Source organism: Pseudopodoces humilis, chromosome 2 (genome assembly GCF_049639895.1).
Source record: "Pseudopodoces humilis isolate 2021_Gansu_Grassland_sample_001 chromosome 2, ASM4963989v1, whole genome shotgun sequence".
In the NCBI taxonomy this organism is placed as follows: domain Eukaryota; kingdom Metazoa; phylum Chordata; class Aves; order Passeriformes; family Paridae; genus Pseudopodoces; species Pseudopodoces humilis.
In genome coordinates this window covers 106,916,878-106,938,455 of record NC_142201.1, presented here as the reverse complement: position 1 = coordinate 106,938,455, position 21,578 = coordinate 106,916,878, and the positions used below count along the sequence as shown (strand labels likewise).

The window sequence follows — 21,578 nt, the reverse complement described above, 5'->3', positions numbered from 1 at the left end:
GTGAGGGGGTAGGTTAATCTGTGTCAGGGAATGACTGCTAGTAAAATTCATCAAGTGTAATTACTGTCACCGATGAATTAGATGGTGCTGCAGCTGACCCTGCTGATCAGGAGGTGCAGCAGCATAATACCAGACTGGTGTGGAGTTCAGGTTTCATGCACTTCAAGCACTCCGTAGTAAAAACATGTTTATAATGACGATGTGGAAACCCAGGAAATCTATTAATAATGGCAGGCTGCTGGCTAGGATTCTGGGGAAAGAAGTGTTAAAGATGTGGTGGACTTTTCAGGGTTGTAAGATGTAAATAGAAGCAGAATAATACCTGGTTAGAAGGGGCCTCAAGGATCCTCTTGTCCAGCCGCTGTTGACAAAAGCATGGCCTGGTCACGATGGCCCAGCACCCTGTCTAGCTGGATTTTAGGTGTCTGACACTGGGGAATCCAACACTTCCTTGGGGAGATTGTTTTCATTATGTGGTAAGTTATGTGCAGTCAGATGGCTTTCACAGAGAGAGTCTTGGGTACCCTGAGCAGAGGTAAACTTGATTTCAGTGGAAACCTTCCTAAAGAAATGTTTGCTGTTTCCTTACAAGTACACATAGAAGCACTTCTAGTTATTCTGGTTTTTACATGAAACAAGTGTTTTGCAACGTCATGGTACATACCCTGACATGTATTCCTGGGATTTTGAAGTTACTAAACAGCACTTCAATCATGTACCATATGCATTTCTGTATATAAGTCATGCTGACAGGAAGTAGAACATTAATTCATGTTCCACTATGTGATTGTGAGCCATGACCTTCAGCAAGTTATCGTAGCCTTCTTTGGGTTACAGATGAGGTTTGCCAGTAGGAAGAGATGTTACCTCACTGGGAGATAAATGGTCTCTTGATGTTGTCTGTTTGAATTTAGTAAACAAAGTGCAACTCCTTATGGGCTCATAGGAGAGGTTGTGGCACCAACGAACTGTTTTTCTTTGGAACCTTTGTTGAAGACTGAGTTCAGTACTTTAGAATATTCCTGTTCAGTTATTTTGGCAGACTTAGTTCTCCTGTGACTTGAAGATTGCACAATTCTCTGGTAGGTTTTGCTATTTAAAAATACTTTAAGATATTTTACTTTTAGTTTATCCATACAGAAGACTAATTGTTTCAATTACTATTAGGTGTGCATTTAATTAAAACGTGATTTTTTATTTTTTTCCTGAGGAAAAGAGGGAGACATCATAAAGAAGAAGAGGTCTTGAAACAGAATTTGAGAGTCCATATTAAGAATATATAAGCATTCTCATGGGAATTGTTTTTAGTTTGGAGGATAACCTCAATTTCTAGGGAAAGCTCCTGACATTCTCTGCAGTGTGGCCCAGCCACCCAGTTGCAAGGTGCATTCTGCAGCAGTTGTCCTTGATACAAATGCTCTGTAGTTGAGGATAAGTAATACTTAATGCTTGGGTGCCCATATTACATACTTATTCAGCTTCTTTTCTACTTGACATTGCTTGAAACAACTCTGATAAGTTACACTTGTTGTATGTATAATGTGATTTTTTATTATTATGGTTGCTTTCCAAACCATAGTCTTGTACCCCAAGCCTCTTAACTAAGAGAATAACAGAATACATACAGGAATGCTTCTATATTGTGCATACAAATTTTTATAGTCTTTAAGCTTCATCACTGTTCTTATAGTAACTTGTTTCTGGTTAAGTCATATAGAGGGAAAATATTTTTTCAACTGTGTATTTTAGAGATTCCTAAGTTTTAGTTTGATTAATTTTTTTTGATGAAAGGTTTTAAAAATCAGAATTCTAGACTGAAAGAAAAATCTGAATGCTTTCTCTCAGTGCAGATGTGTGTTTTCCTGATGTGAAAATAAACTGGCTGTCCCTAATTCCTAATAATGCCACCCTTGTGTAGGTAACAGTTATAAATCCATGTACTTGGATGATTAAGTGAAGTATTTTCTATGCACTTGACTGTTAAAATCAATTGGGAATGTTTCTGTGTGATGTCACTTTCATTTTTAACAACTCTCCTATGATTTCCTGGATTTTGAGTTTGATTTTCCTATGGTATTTTTATCTGCATAGATATTTCATAATACTAGGCTACTGGCTCCATCTTTTGAATTACATTTTTATTCAGATAGATAATGCAGTGTTTTCTGTATTTTTTGTTAATACTAGTTTTCTCTTAGTTTTCTAAGAGAAGCACAAAAATAAAAAAAAAGGAAAAAAAGCTTTGCTTTTTAACCTGATCAAGTAAACTAGTTAAAGATGTTCAGAAGTTCTTCAATGCAATTAAAATACTTAAATCACAAATGGAGCTGCATCTCCCTCTTTTGGAAAATCAAGGCATGACTTCAGGACTTGGCTTAGAAGATAGGCTTTTGCCTCTTTCATATCTTGATTGTAATTTAGTCCTAATTTATTTTCTTTTCCTGAGAGAGAAGGGAAGGGGAAACAAGGGGGAATTGTGAACAAATATTTAATATCCATGAGTTTAGATTGTAATAGCTGATGTTGTGTTATATTTACAGAGCAAATAAATCTCTCTCCAATGATTTCTGAATGGCACAGATTTGTCTGCAGAACTTTGTGAAACATGTAAACCACCTAAAAAGTACTATTATGTTTGATAACTAAGCAATATTTTTTCAATATTTGATGGAAATGCTCATCCCTTTAGCAGGTTTCTTTTTCAGCAAACAGTTAGGAAGAAAAAGCAAACCAGACAACTTTGTATCAACTGGCTTAGTTTTGAGTAATCATAAATTGATCAGGAAAATAAAGCTGGGGAACGAATAATGTGACTAGTGTTCTATTACTTTTTCTTTCCACTGTAACCAATTTGCAATTTAGGAAGGAGAACAGCCTGGAAGAAGCAACATGCTGTCCATTCTTTCCAAAATTTCATTTCAAGGTTTATAATCAATTCACAGTAAGGAAATAACTTCAGTCTACAAGCACCTTGACAGATACACTAGATTTCTTGGTTATTTGGAGCATACTGTATATGAATACAGTATGGTAAAGGTTTTCAGGGGAAGTTGAGTTCTGGAAAGATCTCCCATTTTCCATGCCTCTTGCCCCACCAGTTTGGATGAAAGTTTATTTGGGAAGGTACTCCTGAGCTGGGGAAGCTGAAGTGTTGAAGAGCTTCTGATTCCTGTGCAGGAGCAAGAAGAGCAAGGCACAGTGCAGAAGCTGTGTTTGCTTCTTCATTTCTTGCCTTCTATTTCTGAGGCTATTAAAGTGAAAAAATTATCTGGCTGCTAAAAATCTGTCAGGTAAAGTGAGACAATTACAGAATAATGCTCTTTGCCATGTTGATTCATCCCAAATTTTTATCAGGCTTGAAAGTGAACTTTCAGACAAGAAACTCTGGATTCTGGTCCTGGGCTCTGCAGCAGGTTGCACTGTGTTATCAGAGTGTTCTGCTGTGGTCCTATGCATTAAGAACAAACATACTGAAGTAATTAACATTAATTACCGAAGTACTGCCTCTAGATTCCAGTGCTTCTCTCACAAATCAGTGCTGACCTGATAGAAAGAGATGAGCTCCTCTGTGTGTTCCTGAGGGGGTGATGTAATTTTATTTGCTGTCATAAATGGCCTCATTTTACACTGTCCACTGGCAAAAGATTATCAGAACTGTGTGTTCTATCCTGGGTGCTAAAGTCAGGGCTCAGTCTTTGTGCATGAATAGCACAGGTGGGGGTGTACAGGGAAAGGTGCTCTCAGCTGATAAATTGCAGTGCAGTGGGAGTGGGTCTTTTCTCACCAGGTAACAAGTGACAGGACAAAAAGGAAATTTCCTCCAGTTGTTCTGGAAGAGGTGTAGATTGGATATTAGGAAAGAGTGGTCATGCATTGGAACAGGGAAGTCATGGAGTTGCCATCCTCAGAAGTTTTCAAGAAAAGACATGGATATGGCTTGGGAATATGGTTTAGTGGTGAGCACAGTGCTGGGCTAGCTGTGGGACTCTATGGTCTTTTCCAACCTAAACAACTCTGATTCTGTTTCTGGAGCAACTTGAGGGTGTTTGAAAAAGGATGTACAATTTAAGGAAAAGAATAGCAGGATTTTATTGGTGTCTTGAATGCAGGACCTGTCTTTGAAACTGAACAGCATTTATAGAATAAAATCTAAGACCAGGTTTTCTTACATCAGCAATGTGTTCAAAGTATATTGGGTCAGCTTGTTTTGTATTCTTGTAAATTTGTAGTGCTTTTTTTCTTTGTTACCCTATTTTCTACAGCAAAAGTAAAAATATTAACTTTGTTTTCTACAGTGCACATTATACTAAAAAAATCTTGGTATTCAAGCAGTTGTTTTCAGTTTTCAAGTACTTTAAGAACAACTGAGGGAGGGAAATACCTTGATGCTAAATTTCTAGTAAAATTCATGTAGTAGAAAAACCTTGTTATCACAGCATCTAATATAAACTTTCTAGAGAGTTTTCAAGAGCTTATCCTGCCCACATTTTATGTTTGAGTTGAAGTTGCTTTTAAGTCAGATGCATGTTATTGAGATGGTGTTCCCACCTTTCCTGTGGCTTTTCTATTTGGATAATTTTGTGTCAGAAATGAATAGATCTGAGGCTAATGAAATACTGTAGGTTGTAAAATACTGAAATAATAGCTTATTGCCCTTATATTACAAGTTGCTGGCATTTCCATATTTATATTAAAGCTAGTCCACTCTCTTTTTATTAGCTATTGTTGGTTTGATGGCCAATTTAATTTCATCATTGTATTAAAAGCCACATATACCAAGAATGATTCTAAGGGTTTTCAAGCTATTAAAGTAATGAAATAATAATACAGTGTTTCAGAGCAATTTATTGGCTTGCATATATTCATCAGTTATTTAGTTATCATTTCATCATTTTCCTTTCCCCAGCTCAAGTAGAAATGATAAACCATTTTATAACAAATTTCTCAAACAGCAAAAATACGTCTAAATTCTTTATATATATTTTTAAAGAACTAGTTCAGAAGATTATACTTTTAAATCAAAATAAATTTCTAAAAAAATAAGAAATGACAGCATGGCTTTTTTATTTCTTATGTTTGAGCCTGTCTCCTAATTAGTGGAAACAGAGGCAGACACCTTATGGGAGCACATCATAATTAAATGAAATGCTCATGTATGGATTTGAAGTCTGCTTTAGATGTAGGGACTGAAAGCTAAAGGACTGGTTGCTGAGCAGAGAAGTTGTCTGATCTTGTGCAACTGTCCCTTGAATTAGTCTCTCACACTGTTCTGAAGATCTTTGTGTGTGTACACTGGGAGCTGGGGTAGCCAAATGGAGCTGATGTGAAGAGAAGATGAAGGTAGCCAAGCACAAAAACAGAAAAAAAAAATATCTATAAGCATATATGAATTTTAAATGTGGTAGTTTGTGGCATGTTGCTGCAGAGTTTCATCTGTCATAACAATAGCGCATCCACATTAAGCTCCATTTTTACACATGGATTTACATTTTATCTCAATTTGTATTTATGACAAAGCTTTTAAATTTGTTGTGAACCTTTCATACTTTTTTATCATTATAGATTGCCTAAGAAAAAATGTGTGGTGCCTGCACATAAAAAGCCAGCAGATTTCCCTGAGTCACAGTAGGTTGAAAATTGTCTGAATATAAGCACAGAGTTTTCCTTTAAATGCCCCAAGACATCCAGAAGGAGTTGCTGGATGTACTGTGGGTGATATAAAAGGCCTGTGTTATTTTGGAAAGGCAGAATAATAGGATACCCAAGAGTCTCAAATGCCTGAAAAATCAGGGCCTCTCAATCTCACTTGTCTTGCATTGGCAGCATCATTACATTAAATGAGACCTATTTCAGCTTCTGAATTGCTCCTGTGTTATTGGGTTTTCTTTATGATACTGGACTGACCTCAGACTGATGGTTTCCCCTTAACTGTAATAAACTGCTTTTGAGAGTTTTAAACATCATCAAGCAGACTCATAACCCCTATATTTGGTTTTATCCTACAACTTACTCCCCATTCCATAAATTTCCTATCCTCTAGTGGACAGACATGGAACACGTTGTCACTTCGGTACTAATGTTTTTGTGAGATTTGGGTCCTGCTTTGTCTTCTGGTAGTCCAGCATTTGGAAAATTGCCGTGGAATTTTGCACACCAGTTTTTACATACCTTCAAAGCCAGCCTTTGTTGGTTATGCTTCCTCTGACTGCAGCCACACATTTGTTTTTCTAGTGTTTTTTATTGAGATCTGAAAGATCTTCAGAATTAATCACTTAGGAGTGCTGATGCCATAAAACTCAGGTTTAAAGTTGTGGTTTTTTCTATGTTGGGTGTTACTCATCTGTGAAATCCACAGCACTTATTACAGTGGTTTGGGATGCTGAACACTTCAGACAGAGACTTTGAAAATACACCCAACATCCCTATAATGGAAAATGAATACCAAACATAAATTTTTAACCTTTATATACCAAAGATGTACAGTGCAGGTTAAGGTCTTCACTTCTGTTGTTTTGCAGTTGTACTTACATAAATTGTGTGTCTGTGTCATGTCCATTTTTAGAGCAAATTGACTTTTTAATGTCAGGTTTTAAAGGATGTTTTCATTCTGTCTTCCTGACACTTATTTCTGTGAGACCATTTATTTACATGTATTTATATCTGACTTGGAAGCCAGAATCATGTGACATTGAAAGGTCTCATCAAGGATTTTGAATGTTTACCTCTAGGGGAGGTGGGGAAAAACCTTAAACTATTCAGGTGAGCTATTTGTAAAGTTGATGTAGGAAAATTCAGCATAACTTACTTTGAATTTCCTACATTCTTGTGTTAGAAGTTTCCAATGGGAAAGCTATCATGGAGACTCTGGAAATAGGGGAAGAAAACCTCTTTTGGGCAGAGTTCTAAACAGGCTTGCTGTTTTAAGACACTTCCCTCTTGACTCAGAGACACAAAAAAAAATCATGATGTCGTCCATGTACTGTATGGTTTGATAATATATTTATCTCATGTTTCACACAGAGGTGGTTAATGTAGATGGTGGCAAGTTCTTTACAGCTGTTATTTTGTCTTTGTTTCATTCTGTCTCAATTTGGGCAGTGTAAATGTAATTCTTTTGAGATACCAGTTTCTTTCTTCTTAGACAGTTTTTGCTGTTTTTTAGTGTATTGAGGAGGATATATTAGTTTGTGTCAGAAATTTGGATTTCCTTTTTTTCCCTTGCACTTTTCCTCTTGTAGGAGTGTTTTCTGTAATAGTAGGATGAGAAATACAGGGATTATTTTTACCTAGGATTTTCTTTAACTTAAGTCTAAGTAACTATAAAAGAGGTTACTTGTGATGAGGGGCTAAGCTTTTGTCAGTGTGTTTGGCTCACTTGACATGCGTTTCATGCTATAACAGTATGCATTTTAAAAGCTTTACTTAATGGGGGCTGTAGTTTTTTATATCAAATGGTGGGATGTGCCTCCTCATATACATTGAGGAATGATTGGGACATGCCTTGTGAAAATGAAGTTGGTAAATCCCAAGGCCAGTTTGAAAAAGCTTAATTTCATGTACATCATGGTTTAATATCTGTTCTTTAAGGAACAGTTTTTGAGTTAATTACAAAATGTAGAGTCAGGTATAAAGCCTTGATGAACTAAGTAGTAGCTAGTTAGGCTGCAACTTTTATGAATTTGTTTTTACTCATTTCAAACTAATTTTGAGGAAAAGTACAATACCTGTTAAGCTGATTTATAGGTACTTTTCCCAAGGTGCTGTGTAATGGCTGTATTCAGTATTCTTTATCCATGTAAAATCTGTAATAGCACATGTAAAGTATACACAACAGCTAAGTTTTATATCTGGACACTGCAGAGAAGGGACCACAAATTGTAATTTGGGGTGAGTGGAGCATGAGTTTTCGCATATCTTTGTTTTATGTGTGCTTTATATTTTTACTCATTTTATTACGACTTTTACTTATATGCAATTGTTTCAAGAAATAGCATAGCAAATATGGGAATTAAAGCAGTCAGACTGTTTGCATTAGAGTTATATTTGTTCGTCTTGGGCTGAATTGCTATTTGTTTTGTGGTGCCATTCAGATTTTTCCAGTTCCTTTGCTCATGCTTCAGCTAAGCATGGTGATATGAGAGCTCTGTCTCAAGAAACTTCAGAAAATATTATTTGGAGTCTTTTTATTTCTAACTTTATTAATAAAACTTTATACAATGTCAGGAGAGAGGAATAAGATGATTGAGTACAGAGCTTGATAATTAAGCCTAAGAGAGACTTTGTAAATAGTATTCACATAAAATTAAGTGAAGTATTAAACAAGCATAGCAATTAAGAATTGAAATTGTCAGGGATCACTTGATTTATCTGTAAGGACAGTTAGTTATGCTTCTACAAACCAGAGAAGGATTCAACTTTACAGGTCTGGTGTTGTAATAATTGTTTTCCTTGACTCTGCTTTCTGTGTGCAAAGCCCATAATACTCAAAAATTATGGCAACAAATGAGACAACTTCAGGTTTTTACTGTAGGGGTAAGGGTGATCTATAGCCATGGCTAGATATATTTGAAAAATATTTCTGAAGACCACCTATACTGTAAAGAAAGCAACAAATAAATTTTCTGACTACTTGATTAAAATAATTGCTTCCCCACTTTTTTGATATTTTTCTGATATTTGCATGGTTACATTTCATTACTTTTATTGTTGGATAAATGTATCTTGGATTGGACTCTATAATCTTAAAGGTCTCCTCCAGCCTAGTGATTCTGGGATATCCTTTTCTTTTGAGCATGGGAGTTTTCTTATGTTTGCATAATAGAACTGAAAACAAAGTTTTAAAATTAATGAACCCAAAAATTTAGGTTGTGTGCCTTAAAATAGAGCAGACTCTAAAGTTTAACATTGTTCAACTGCTTAGACCCAACCCTTTGAACTGTAAATTTCCTCCACTTGTTTATGGCTCTACATTATTACTATCATGATGTATGACAAATAAATGTATGTATTATCTATTAAAATTCTACGAAACTTGTACAACTTCCTGTGAGTCTGTCAATTCCTGAAAAGTGTAACCCTTAAATTTGGCTTTGTAGGTGTTTTGAATAAATGCAAAACTAGCACTTGAACAAAATGGCTTCTGAATAAATGGTAAATTAAATGCATTGGTGCCTCACAAATGGGGGAAAATAAGGTCAATTTAAATGACTACAGAACAACAGAAGTTCTTATACTTTGTCAGAAGGATGGGATACAGAGATTAGTTGGGCAGTATAACTGTGGAGGTATAAGTTGAAAAGGTGAAATAACTGTTTGGTCATTTAAATGGCTTTCTAGTATCTTTTCCTAACTTTTTCATTGCTTAATGGTTTTAATTAAAGACAGTATGTGACTGGATTAATATATCACAATAAAGACATTTACTTTTCCCCCCTCCAGTATAATTTCTGGATTAAACCAGTACTACAGCTAATTAATGTTCTGAATGTAGATTAATTACTTCACATTTCTTAAATGTGCCCACCCTTCATAAGCCTGTCTAGTATGAATTATGCTAAAATATTAGAAAAAAAGGAATGCCAAGATGAGTAGGTTATTATATGCAGTAATCATCTTATTTCTGTGATGGGTAAATTGGGACAAAATAATAAAAGAGGAAATAGCACCATCAGAAGTGTGATATTAGAGAGAGGAGATAAGTTTTAATATTTTAAGAGTAATTTGCAAATTGTCAATGCTATCAGCAAGGAGGATCTTCACAGTATTGATATAATTTGCAGAAATACTCTTTGGGTCAGCTTTGCTAGCACAGCTAACAGAATAAATTTTCCATGCAACTTTACAGTGTTTGCAATAACTATCTCCACTTTTTCTGGTGAGGCTTTTGGTATCAATTACTCCATCTTATAAAACCTATTTTGAATTGTTGGAGTTATACTACTGTTTACTGAGGCACAGCAATTGTACTTCCTCACCTTATTCTATTAACTTTCATTAATCATCTGCATATACATATTTTCTTCTCTGTTGGTCTAGATGACCTTTTAAAGGCCCCTTTCAACTAAACATGATTCTGTGATCCTGCCCTCTTCCATGATTGGGTTAAGGATACAGATAATCTATCAAAACAATTAAAGATACTTGCCAGAAGCGAAAAGGCCGTTCTTTGATAATTTCTTCTTCCAGACTACCTGTTTGGAATTGAGAGCAAAGACATGTCACATTTTTTTAATAAAAAAAGAGAAAGGAGTGGAAAAAACTTCAACCCCTTTCCCTTTTCATTTGAGGTTTCTTATAATTTCATAGTTTTTATGGAAAAAAAAAACCCTGTAAGACCAACAATCAAACTAAAATGCCTCAGTCATCGCTTCCTTAAAAAAAGTAGAATTAAGAATTCCATGCTTTCACTTGCTTGTACATTTCTAGGTTTTAAATTTGCAAACCATCTGTGTTACTGTTTTAGTGGCAGCCAAGATACCAAGCAAAACCAGAGTGGTGCTGTTCCTTCTGTGCTGAGGAGAGGGGAGGTGGGGTGGGAGGATGTGAGAGAGGCGGAACTTTCTCTTCTCCTTGACCCAAAAACTGTCGTCTGCTTTTTGTGTTATCTGTGGTTCCGGGCTATGTGACATTGTTAAGGACTCACAGAGCATGGAAAAAAAAAAAAGATGGAATTAAGCTATTAAAATTGCCTTACTAGATTGTTTGTTTGCCAAGTTAAACAAATCACAGTTCTCATCCTAATGACATTATTCTGCATGTCTATTTAAATTTATAAGAACATGGAAAGGAAATAGCAATGACAGGGGTAATTAGCAAACCTAACAGAAATCCATTTGGGAACACTTCTTCTCCCATCACTTATGTAGAGCTTATATATATTCTCACCTTTCAGCTCTTGCTGGTGAACATCACTCCTGTCTGACACGTCTGGTTTACTGTCCCTTTGCAAATCATCCCTGCGAGCAGGGTCGTTCTTCCTTCTCTTGACTTGCATTGTGTGTTTGTGTGTTCTTTAAATTAAATTTCTGTGTAGTCTACTATTTCATTCTGTGCTGTGGCTTGCATAGAAGGCGTTCTATGAGTTATAAGTGACTGCCTGCATATGTTGTGTTATTTTATAGGTGGTGATTCGTGCTCAAAACGGCGCCCTCCTCTATCGTATTTCACCCTGGGCAAGATATGTGGTCCGTGATGAAGACAAAGTGAATTACGATTGGGTTCACTGGAATCCACCACAGTCATATATAGTAAGGCTTCAATTTTATTTTCAAGAGATGTATCATGTTATCTTTGTATCCCTGTTTGGAGGAAAATAAAAGGAGAGAGCAAACTAGTTAAAACAGCTGAGAGATGAAGGGCTTTTGTTCATGGCTTTGACAGAAATAAATGACTTTAGTGATGGATATTTTTTAGCTGCTTTTTCAGCCTCCTGTAGCATATATAATATATATTAATGTGGTATTTTAGACTTGGTTTACCACCTGTTAGGCAAGATTGACAGATATTCTGGGACAAGATGGCTGTTTCTGGTAGGGAGGAGGGTAGGGAATTACCAGTACTGGATCTAGTTATCTGCAAATGCAATATTCAGTACTCAACATTAGGATAATATTCCATGAAGCCAGAAAAAAAAATTCCAAAATGAGGTGCCCATGCTCCAGTCAAATCCTGGATTCTTTGTATCAGGAAAATTCTGTTACTGAATTTAAAGCCCTCTTTCTTCTCATGCACTGCTGTAAGGGAGAGAGCTCTTTGCATGATGTATGAAAAATACCCTAGGAGAACTTTTAAGTAACTTCAGACTGTGTGAGTGATGTTTCATATTAAAGCTTTTCATGTTTTCCCTGAAAAATGGTATGCAGTGGTTTATATTAGAGATGCTGTAGCCTCTATTTTGAGTTAAAATTTCTCATCCACCTCAACTTATGAAGCAACTGCTTGAGAGAGAAAAGGTTACTGGCATGGAAAAGTTTTTCTTTAAAAATAACATGATGTACACTAACTTTTATTAAAGTGTGTAGTGTTTATCAACTTAGTGGCCTGCTCTGTGTATGATGCTGTGTGACATCTCAGTGTCATCAAGAAAAGGAATGGGAAGGTATTTGGAAATGTAGTGATTGGGATGACCTAGAGTGAAAAAGAGGCCAGAACTTTTGGGTGCAAAGGCTTACTGAAAAAACCAAACAAATCTTTTATGAATAGTTGAGGTGTCTAATGGAAATAAACCTCAGGTAACAGGCCTCAAACAGTAGTTTTGTTCTTCAAATTGTTCCTTTAATTTCTGTTTACATGTGTGTGTTCAACTAGTTTTGTTCTACCTTCTCAAAATTTCACCTGAATAATAAACTAACAAATAGGATATTAACTTCAATGGCCTCTGTATTCTTCAAATATTTTCACCCATCCAGAAATGCTGTGTACTCATCTCCAGAGTTAGGATTTTTAAATTATATTTTAATCCTATGTAATTAGAGTATAGGTGATTCTGTGCTGTGAAACTGTATTCTTTAGGAATAATTTATAAATCTCAGTTAAGAGAAGGCAGCAATTTCACATACCTGCAAAAAGCAGGTTTGCTTAAAAAATAAAAACCTATCTTACTGTTTTCTGTTTTCCAACAAGCTTCATAGTGATTCAGAAGGACATCAAATGGTGTGGCTACTATCAGTTTGAACACTGAACTGTAATTTGAAGAGTATGAGAAAAGTGTTGAATCATGAATATCCAGTGTCTTGTTCATAAAGGATGCTAATTTCAAACAGACATTTGCGTTAACAGTTTAAAATGGTAAATTGCTTCTGAAATGTTTAGAATGGTCTTAGAGGAAAACCAAAATAAACCTTAAATTGTTTATAATGTTGTGCAAATCATGTGATTATGACAACACTCCTATGCTGTTCCTAATGACAACTCTGATTTTTTTCCTTATAGCATAAGAATCCTTCTCCCAAGAGATTAAAAAGCCTAAGAATCTATGAATCTCATGTGGGCATTGCTTCCCCAGAAGGAAAAGTAGCTTCTTACAAAAACTTCACATACAATGTACTACCTAGAATAAAGGACCTTGGTAAGTAATACCAGAAATGCTTTCAGAGGTAATTTTTATGTGCCTGTGCTTGTTAGAAAAGATAACTGTCAAGTATCTAGAGGTATTTTTTGCATTTCCCAGTTACACATACTATGAAAATAGATTCTTAGGCAAGCAGAAATTATAAACAAGTGAAGTCTATGGAGAATAAAGAAAGACTGAAAAAGGATATGTGAATCAAAGTCCATTCCAGATTTTTAAATAAAATATGATTGTTAAAGGCCAGATAAGTATTACAAGGTAATTTGCTTTTGTCATGATTTACTTTCAGCATAAAAAAGGCCCTGTTTTTATGACAGTCTTCAGAAAATACTTAATTCTTAATTGGTTCTACTAGTGTAAAGCTTAGTTCTAAGGAAAGACAAAAGAATTACCTGGATAGTTCTTCTTTGTTTTGCCAGAATAGGCATGCTAGACTTCTTTCATACCTGAAGAGTACTTTGAAGTATCAGAACAAAGAAACTTTAAATATGAAAGACCTTCCTCAGGAAGAGAACTTCTAGTATATAGGAGAGGATGTTTGAAAGAGCTGGTACCCTTATCTCAGGAAGCAAAGCAAAACTGTTCACTTCAATTTCACTTTAATTATTTCTTCCCATGGTGTCTTTGCACTGTTTTTGTAATGGACAATGTTAGAACTTACTGCCTCTACTGCCTTGTGATGAAGTATATATTTTACATTGCTGTAAAATAATCATGACTTCTGTAGCTGAAGCCTCTGTGGATGGTGGCTGTGTTTGTGTTTGATTTTTTAAATTTTATTTTATTTATCAGAGTGCCTGAAGAAGACATTTTCTTGTAGCTTTACATGTTAAGTCAGTGTTTCATGGCTTTTGCCTTTTGGTAGAGTTGAGCTTGCAGGTGAAATGAGGGAGTTTGCACATCTGGAAGTCCTTAATAAAAATCCAATTTTGGATTTTACATTATATATCTGTGACTCCTTACTGATTAGGAATTTCACTTGTCCCGGGAAGTTAATAGGATTTACAGAGTTAGGAAAGCATTCTGCTTTGCCTACAATTTTTTTCTTTGTGGAGAAATGTCATGAAAAGGCTGATACACCAAATAATAAAAGCAATATCAAATTTAGGGTATATAAAAATTATAACTAATGTTCCATCTTGTTTACATTAAGTAAATGTAATGGGAATTAAGTTTTTTTTAAAAAAATATATTTTTAAGGTCTGCTAGATTCAGTTTTGGAGTGTCATTTTAGGACAAGCTTAAAGACATCACTGTATGAGAACTCTAATATATTACTAGTTTGTAGAAATATGTGCATGACAAATAGCAAAATAAGTAGCAAGCAAATTGAATGAGATTAATTTGATGCAATGTTGCTGTTTATTTATAAAAATGCTGTAAATAAAAATAAGTACAACAAGCCTGAAATATAAACCAGCAATGAATCTGACAAATTGCTGAGCTCACACCACTGTCTTCTAATAATAGCTCTGGTTTTAAAAGCCACAGCTATAAAAAACAGGAAGAATAAAAAATTCCACAGCATCTTGTTGAAACTAAGAAATGAAATGAAGGTTTTCTTCAAGCAGAGAAGTGATGGTGGTATGAGTCCTAATAGCCTGTAGATAAAACCTGATTCTTTAGAATTCCTTCCTTAAGAATGCACTGAGATATGAGGTGAGGCAATGCAGTGTTGTCCCCCAGACCTCCTGGACTGCTTTGGCTCTTGGGTGAACTTGGAATAAAAGCACATTACAGTTGTGTTTTCTCTTTTTGGAAGGCTTTTGTATTTTGAAAGAAATAATTATTAAAGTTGGAAAAAAGTGATTTTGATGGGATAAAAAGAAGATGTCATATGGCATGAAGTTATAGTATTGTCTCTAAGGTGGAGAGATGTGGGTCTGATAGATGGGCCACTTGGTGAATAAGGAATTAGCAGGATGGTCACACTTAAGAGTTTCAGTCAATGGCTTGATGTCCAAGTGGACACCAGGGGTGGGGTGGCCTCAGATTGAAGGAGAGTGTATTTAGGTTGGACTTTAAGAAGAAATTCTTTACTGTGAGGGTGGTGAGACACTGGAATAGGTTACTCTGAGATGCCCCATCCCTGGAAAAAGGGTGTTGAGCAACCTGGTCTAGTAGAAAGTGTTCTTGCCCATGGCAGAGGAGTGGGAACTAGAGGATCTTCTAGGTTCCCTTCCAACCCAAACCATCCTGTAATTTTGTCATAGTATGTGTAGCCAGTGCCCTAGACCCCCTGACTGCAAGTGTATAAAGCTGAAGCAGTTCAGGACATGCAGGTTAGCATAACTAATATTCTGATGCTAAATAAGGATTACACTTATTTCTGTCTACATCTGGTAGATTAAATATGTGTAGATCACTTGACAAATTGACTGTTTCATTTGTAATGGAGATCACATAAGTATAAACTATTAGCTAGAATTGTTTTGTGAAAGTTACTGAATCTTTAGGTATTAACCATTAGGGTGAGAGGCAGCTAAAATGAGAGAAGACTGGATATGTTACAGGTATTGAATACTCTTTTAACTATCTTTAAGGCATTTGTTATATTTGTTTTTATTATAGGCTATAACTGTGTCCAGCTGATGGCTATTATGGAGCATGCATACTATGCCAGTTTTGGTTATCAGGTCACAAGTTTCTTTGCAGCATCAAGGTAGGTTTAAGTACTCCAGCATCTTCTCTGTTCTTTTCCCTTCCTTCCCATCCATTGAAATCAGTATTTTGTGCAGGTGTGTGTTCGCAAGAAAATGTATAAGGGGAAGCAATGGCTTAGGTATTTGCTCTACCTTCCTCTTAAATGTGAAATCAATTTGGCACAGTGATCAGCTGCTCTGTGAAACACTTTGGATAGGATGCAGACAAAGAGTTTGAGTAACTTCAGCTGCCATAGCATATTCCAGGTAATCCACCTCCAGCAGTCTTTATGCATGGGTTTGGGGTTGTGGAATTCTTGGCAGTAACAAACAGGATGTGTAGGGCTTTCTTTTATGACAAACTATACACTGTTCATAGTGAACTTGATCAAAATCATGGTTTTGTGTGTTTTGTGTCCCTTTTCCTTACAAGCTTGTATCAGACTAAGATTTGAGGCATAGGGTGAAATTACACGAGAAATTAATTCAGGGAGTTGTTAAGAAAATTATGATAAATGTTGAAGACTTTTTTTATTTTTTTATTTTTAATTTTTAATCTTAGAGCAACTCAAGTGGCAACCTGGCTAAATTTAGATAGGAAGTTTTTAACTGGCTTAATTCATTGAAAAAAGATGTGTTGTGCACAGAAGACAAAAATCCTTATTTTAAAAAAGAACATGGCGGTACCTAAACCAAATAACTAAGCAGGGAAACAGCAGATGATGTATTTTTTGGACTTTGTGGATGTACATTTACTTCTGTAATCATTGTATTACTTTATTCCAGCAATATGAATAAATTCTTGTCCTTTATGAACTAAGGAAGTGTTTGATATTAAGTAGCAGCTTTAAGTTGTATCTGTTATCTTTTATACTAAATTTTATGTATCATTAAAAAGGGAAGAAGAAAACTGAATCTACATCTGTGAAATGCTGTGTGGATGATGGCATTCTTACAATGAAAAAATGGTCTGAAATGTTAGTTTGTAAGCAATAGCTACCGCTTAATAGGCTGAAAAAAATAACCTGTGTACATCTGTAAAGCAGGTGATGAAGAACTGCTGACTTTCATGTAGTTTCCATGCTGAATGTTCAGTATTGCCAGCAGAAGTCCTGATTGTACCTCGTTGCGTTTTCACAGCCGGTACGGAACTCCTGACGACCTGAAGGAAATGATCGACATTGCTCACTCAATGGGCATCACAGTCCTGCTTGATGTGGTGCACAGCCACGCCTCAAAAAACTCAGAAGATGGTCTCAACCAGTTTGATGGTACAGATTCTTGTTTCTTCCATTCTGGATATAGAGGCAATCACCAGCTCTGGGACAGTAGGCTCTTTGACTATGCAAAGTGAGTATAAAACATCACTTCAGCTGTGCTAATAGTTATTATTTCACAGCAATTCTGTTAAAACTATACTCCTCACCAAACTGGTAAGGGCATATGGATTGTTTAACAGTTGCAGTTTGTGGAGTTCAATTCCTCTACTTGCCTGAGTGCTTCAAATCTAACACTAAATGGTAGTGTTTCAATTTTGTTATTTTCCTGTCATCTATTGCTACCTGTGTGCATGTTATATACCATGTGCATTGTATGTATTATATAATGGTGCAGTTATTTATATATAAAAATATATTTCTATATACATATAAATTTAAATATATGTTATATAGGAATATGTAATAGTGTATTTTATTCATTATAGAATATATTAATATTTTCCTGCTATGTATATAACGTGTTGCATATATATACAATAGATTATGATGTTATATAAAAATAAAATAATAAGAAAAGCGGATGAAAACTTGTCAGCTCTGTAAATTTATTGACAAACTGTCAGGTTGTTGAAATGTAGGAAATGTTTCCCCCCAGGACAACTAACTCCATTTCGAAGAGCTTCTGGAGGTCAATCAACAGTTAATACAGAGCAGAGGTCATTTTCAGTAGACAGTTCTGGAGACCCAGTTTGGGCAAGCTTAATTAACCAGTATAAATGTAGTGCATGTCAAAACACTTACTAATTCCAGATGATTATTAGTATTTAACACAGTATTCTCTGTATTAGTATTTAGCACTGTTCACTCTGTATTCTTTGAGGTATTGGGGGCAAGGAGATCGATCTTGTACGTTGGATGTTTCAGTGGTTTAAATGGAGAAACAGGCATCATCAGCCAGTTTATTTCAGTCTCTTTTTCACATTTTTTTCTGTTTGTTCATCTCTGAACCACCTTGGTTCTTCCCTTTCCTTTCCTTTGTTTCCCTAAACATTCCACAATAAGTTTTGTGTAACTTCACAATCTCCTTAAAGCATGTCAAAATAAAATTCTATATAGAATTGATCACATTTTTCCAGGATAAATTCTCTTATTTCTCCCCTTGAAATGCATAGTTTTGTGACCTTCTTATCAATTACAAAGTTCTGTTTTAACCCTTTCAAGGTTACATTTGAATGTTCCTGTGGTGGCTCATTATAGAGCAACTGCAGAGTTCTGGTCCCTTGTTAACCTCTAAGTTATTAGGGTTTTTGTGCTGCAGGTTCAATTTCCTGTTTTTCCCATTTTTCTCCCTTGCTTGCATTGAACTGCCATGGACTAGATAGATATGATTGTGTTGCACTATTACAAAAGCCACATTACATATCATAGGCCAATTGTTTAATGGAACTCACAATGTCAAATAAACCAAGTGACCAGTGTGAAAACTGATTTGTGCACTTCACTACTTAGTAGAATGAGTTATTCTTTATTTACTTGTTATTTGGGACAATTTTACAGGTTATTTCAGGGGGAGTTTTTGAATTGTAATTTTATTATTATAAGAAATGCAGTTTAGTCTTTCCTATTAAGCTTTAAATTTATATTAAAAAAATTACATTTCAAATAATCTTAAAGCTTTCGTATCAATATTATAGTATTACACGTTTTATTTCATGAGGCTTATGAGTAACCAACAAGTGTGTGAGTACCAGTGCCTGTATAGAGACAGCATGATGTGCTTATGGACCTTCCTCTGTTCCTAAGCAGATGCAGGTTCTTCCTACTGAGAAAGTGATGCTGGTATTGAGTGTTTGGGAGTATTTATAAGTGAGAGAAATGACCAGCTCCTTTGTAGGTTGCAAATGGCAATGTTAAATATTTCTTCAGAACTGAAGAAATGCCTCCGTGGCTCGGTTGGATCAGTGATATGTTCTGACCTGTACTGTGGAATTTCTTTTCATGCTATGGCATTGGAATAGATGCCAGACTGAATGCTGGAAGGGAGGAGTGGAAAGAGCTGTGAGGGAGGGAGATGAGATTAGAGAATAGCAAAGACTAGAGAAACTGAAGCTCTGCACAGAATGACTGAGGGTCCCTTGAAGGTCATTTCCCAACCCCTACCCTCTCATGATATGCAACAACAAATGTGAAGTTTTCTTTTCAAATGGTTGTGGAAACCCTTTCTTCCTTCAATAATAGGAAGCTGTGAACTTTTTTATAGTCATTAAGGGATTCTTTCATCCTAATACCTGAGACAATAAATATCCTCTGTGTTTATAGTCATGTTTTAAGGCTGAAAAGATAGATATAACCTTCGTAGTCCTTGTAACTTTCACAGAACTGATTAAAAAATAGCTTGCACTTTTCCCCCTATTCTCTGTGTGTGCAGTTTCCAAAAAAAAAAAAAAAAATTGAGAAAGAATCAAACTGACATTTCATTGAAAATGTTGGGTTTGGTGGTTTTTTTTTTATCCCCATTTAGTCTGTATTGGCATTAGTCTGTATTGGCTAATATCCATACCAGTGCATGAGCAGCTCTAGTCTGGATGAGGCGAATATAAAAATATGTGAGAGAGACTCAAGTTGCTGGCAGATGTTGAAAGTTTGCTCCAAATAAATGACAGCAAACACAGTCTGTTGAATGGTCTACAGAAAAGCTTGCTTGCTGACTGAAATTTCTTCAGCTATTGGAGCCTTCTATCCTGTACAGAGCTTGTACTAAATCCCTTTCCTTCTGTAGTGGGAAGTTAAATCTGCAGGTACTTAAACATCAAATGCAAAGAATGCTCAATTCACTTTGGAATTGAGAGAAACTAATTCTCTACCGTGAAAGAGATTAAGGAACAGTTGCTTTATCAGTTTAGTCTGTCTACATTTTCTTTGAAAGCCAAGATGTAAGTTTATCTCACAGCATTTGCAAGATTATTCAGTTGTCTGTGAAAGAGACTGTGAATACTTGCTGTAGCAGAATGTGGCAAAAGATCTATATCCATGCTAAAAAAAAAAGGATTATATCCCTTGTGTACTTAAGTACTATTTTTTAGTAAAATTCATGTAAGTAGAGAGCAGCTTCAAGAAAAGCAATAATAGAAAACCTGTTCAATGGACAGCCTGGGTATTGCATCTTTTCACCACAGTGCTACATAAAAAGATAAAGGCATATTTTTAGGTTTTAAGTTTTTAATCCATATTTATGCAAGTGTTGTATGAAGAGGGAGCTTTTCTGTAAATTGTGAACAGCATTTTAAAATTATGCTGTTCATGGTGTTGTCATAGGAGAATAAAAGCTCAGTTTCATTGAAATAAGAACCTGCAGGTAAGATAACTGGCCAATAGAATACTTCTTGCTTAACTTTTTTTCATTAAAGCATATAAACCATGCTTTAAAAATCTACCAAAAATAAACATTCATTTTATTAATTTTCATAGCTCTTGCACAACCTTGTGAGTTTTTCTAAAATCTAGATACTGGGCATTTTTTTCCTCAAGTATGCTAATTTGGTGACTCTTCCTCTGCCTTATCTCCATCCTGTCTGGCTATATCTGTGTGCATCCTGTTTCCCTCAGCAGCCAACCCTAAAACCAGAATCACGGTGCTTCAGTGAGGATAGCAGTTGATTTTAATATTTTCTGTTGAAAAACAAACTTTTATATAATTTGCTTTGGTTCCTGTTTAATATTGTGACTTTGCTAGCTCTGAATTCATGACAGGGAAAATACTTCAGTGTAAAAGGGGTGCCAGAAGTTCTGCACTGGTACTCTACTTGGCACTGTATAGTTAATTCTGGAGGAAATTAATGGCCTCTATTGTGTTCCTGTTAAGGGTAGCTCTCTTGGAATAAATGTGAACACCCTCCCATCTTTAGTAAGGATTCTACTTGTAATTATTTTTGCACAAGCAAAATGTATATTTTTTTCCTCTTAGAATCATATTCAAAGGTTATTCAGCTGTCAGGTTCATTAGAAGTGATATTGTACACCCTGGAGACCAGGTGGGATCACAACTAGAGTGGTTGATTGTGTTTTAATTTAAATTCATTCCTTCAAATAGCAAGTATGTCTAAAATACTAATCAGACAAAATAATCTAAAAATAATTGAGAATGAGATATTACCTAGTAAAGATTTTCCCCACAGCACTGCATAAATAAATGTGTAAATGTTGCCCTTCTAGACTTGTGGAGGTCCGAGAATATTGTTTTGGCTTTTAAGGCTTTTCCTGTTTTTCCATTAGACTTAGTTAGATTCTATTCTCTCTTAATCCAGTTCTGAATGTCAATAGGTATACTGATATATTTCTGTGAGCCTTTAGGAATAATGGTGGAATTAAAATTCAGAAATCATGTGATGCCTTAAGAGTTTTTTTGGTTTGTTGTTTATTTTTTTTTCTTTTTTGGGGGAGGGAGGGGTTAGTTTGTTTTATTTTGTTAATACTATTATGACCCTTCTCACCTGAGTGTTTTGGCAAAATTTTGAGCTATTTCACAGTTCAGGGGATGAATTTGGTACAAAAGTCAGAGATTGATTTACAATGAAGTTTTAACTTTAATTACCCCAGCTTCCTTGAATGCAACAGTAAGAGATGATATTGGTTACAAGGATTTGGGGC

General features: G+C 35.5%; 1 protein-coding gene across 1 annotated transcript in view; it reads left to right on the top strand.

The window, feature by feature from the left end:
- Window positions 1-21,578, top strand: part of GBE1 (1,4-alpha-glucan branching enzyme 1) — a 137,626-nt gene that overhangs the window by 46,882 nt on the left and 69,166 nt on the right. The window contains exons 4-7 of the mRNA XM_014253563.2: window positions 11,121-11,246; window positions 12,931-13,066; window positions 15,641-15,731; window positions 16,852-17,061. Coding sequence (XP_014109038.2) covers window positions 11,121-11,246; window positions 12,931-13,066; window positions 15,641-15,731; window positions 16,852-17,061 — 563 coding nt within the window. The remainder of the gene's footprint in view (window positions 1-11,120; window positions 11,247-12,930; window positions 13,067-15,640; window positions 15,732-16,851; window positions 17,062-21,578) is intronic.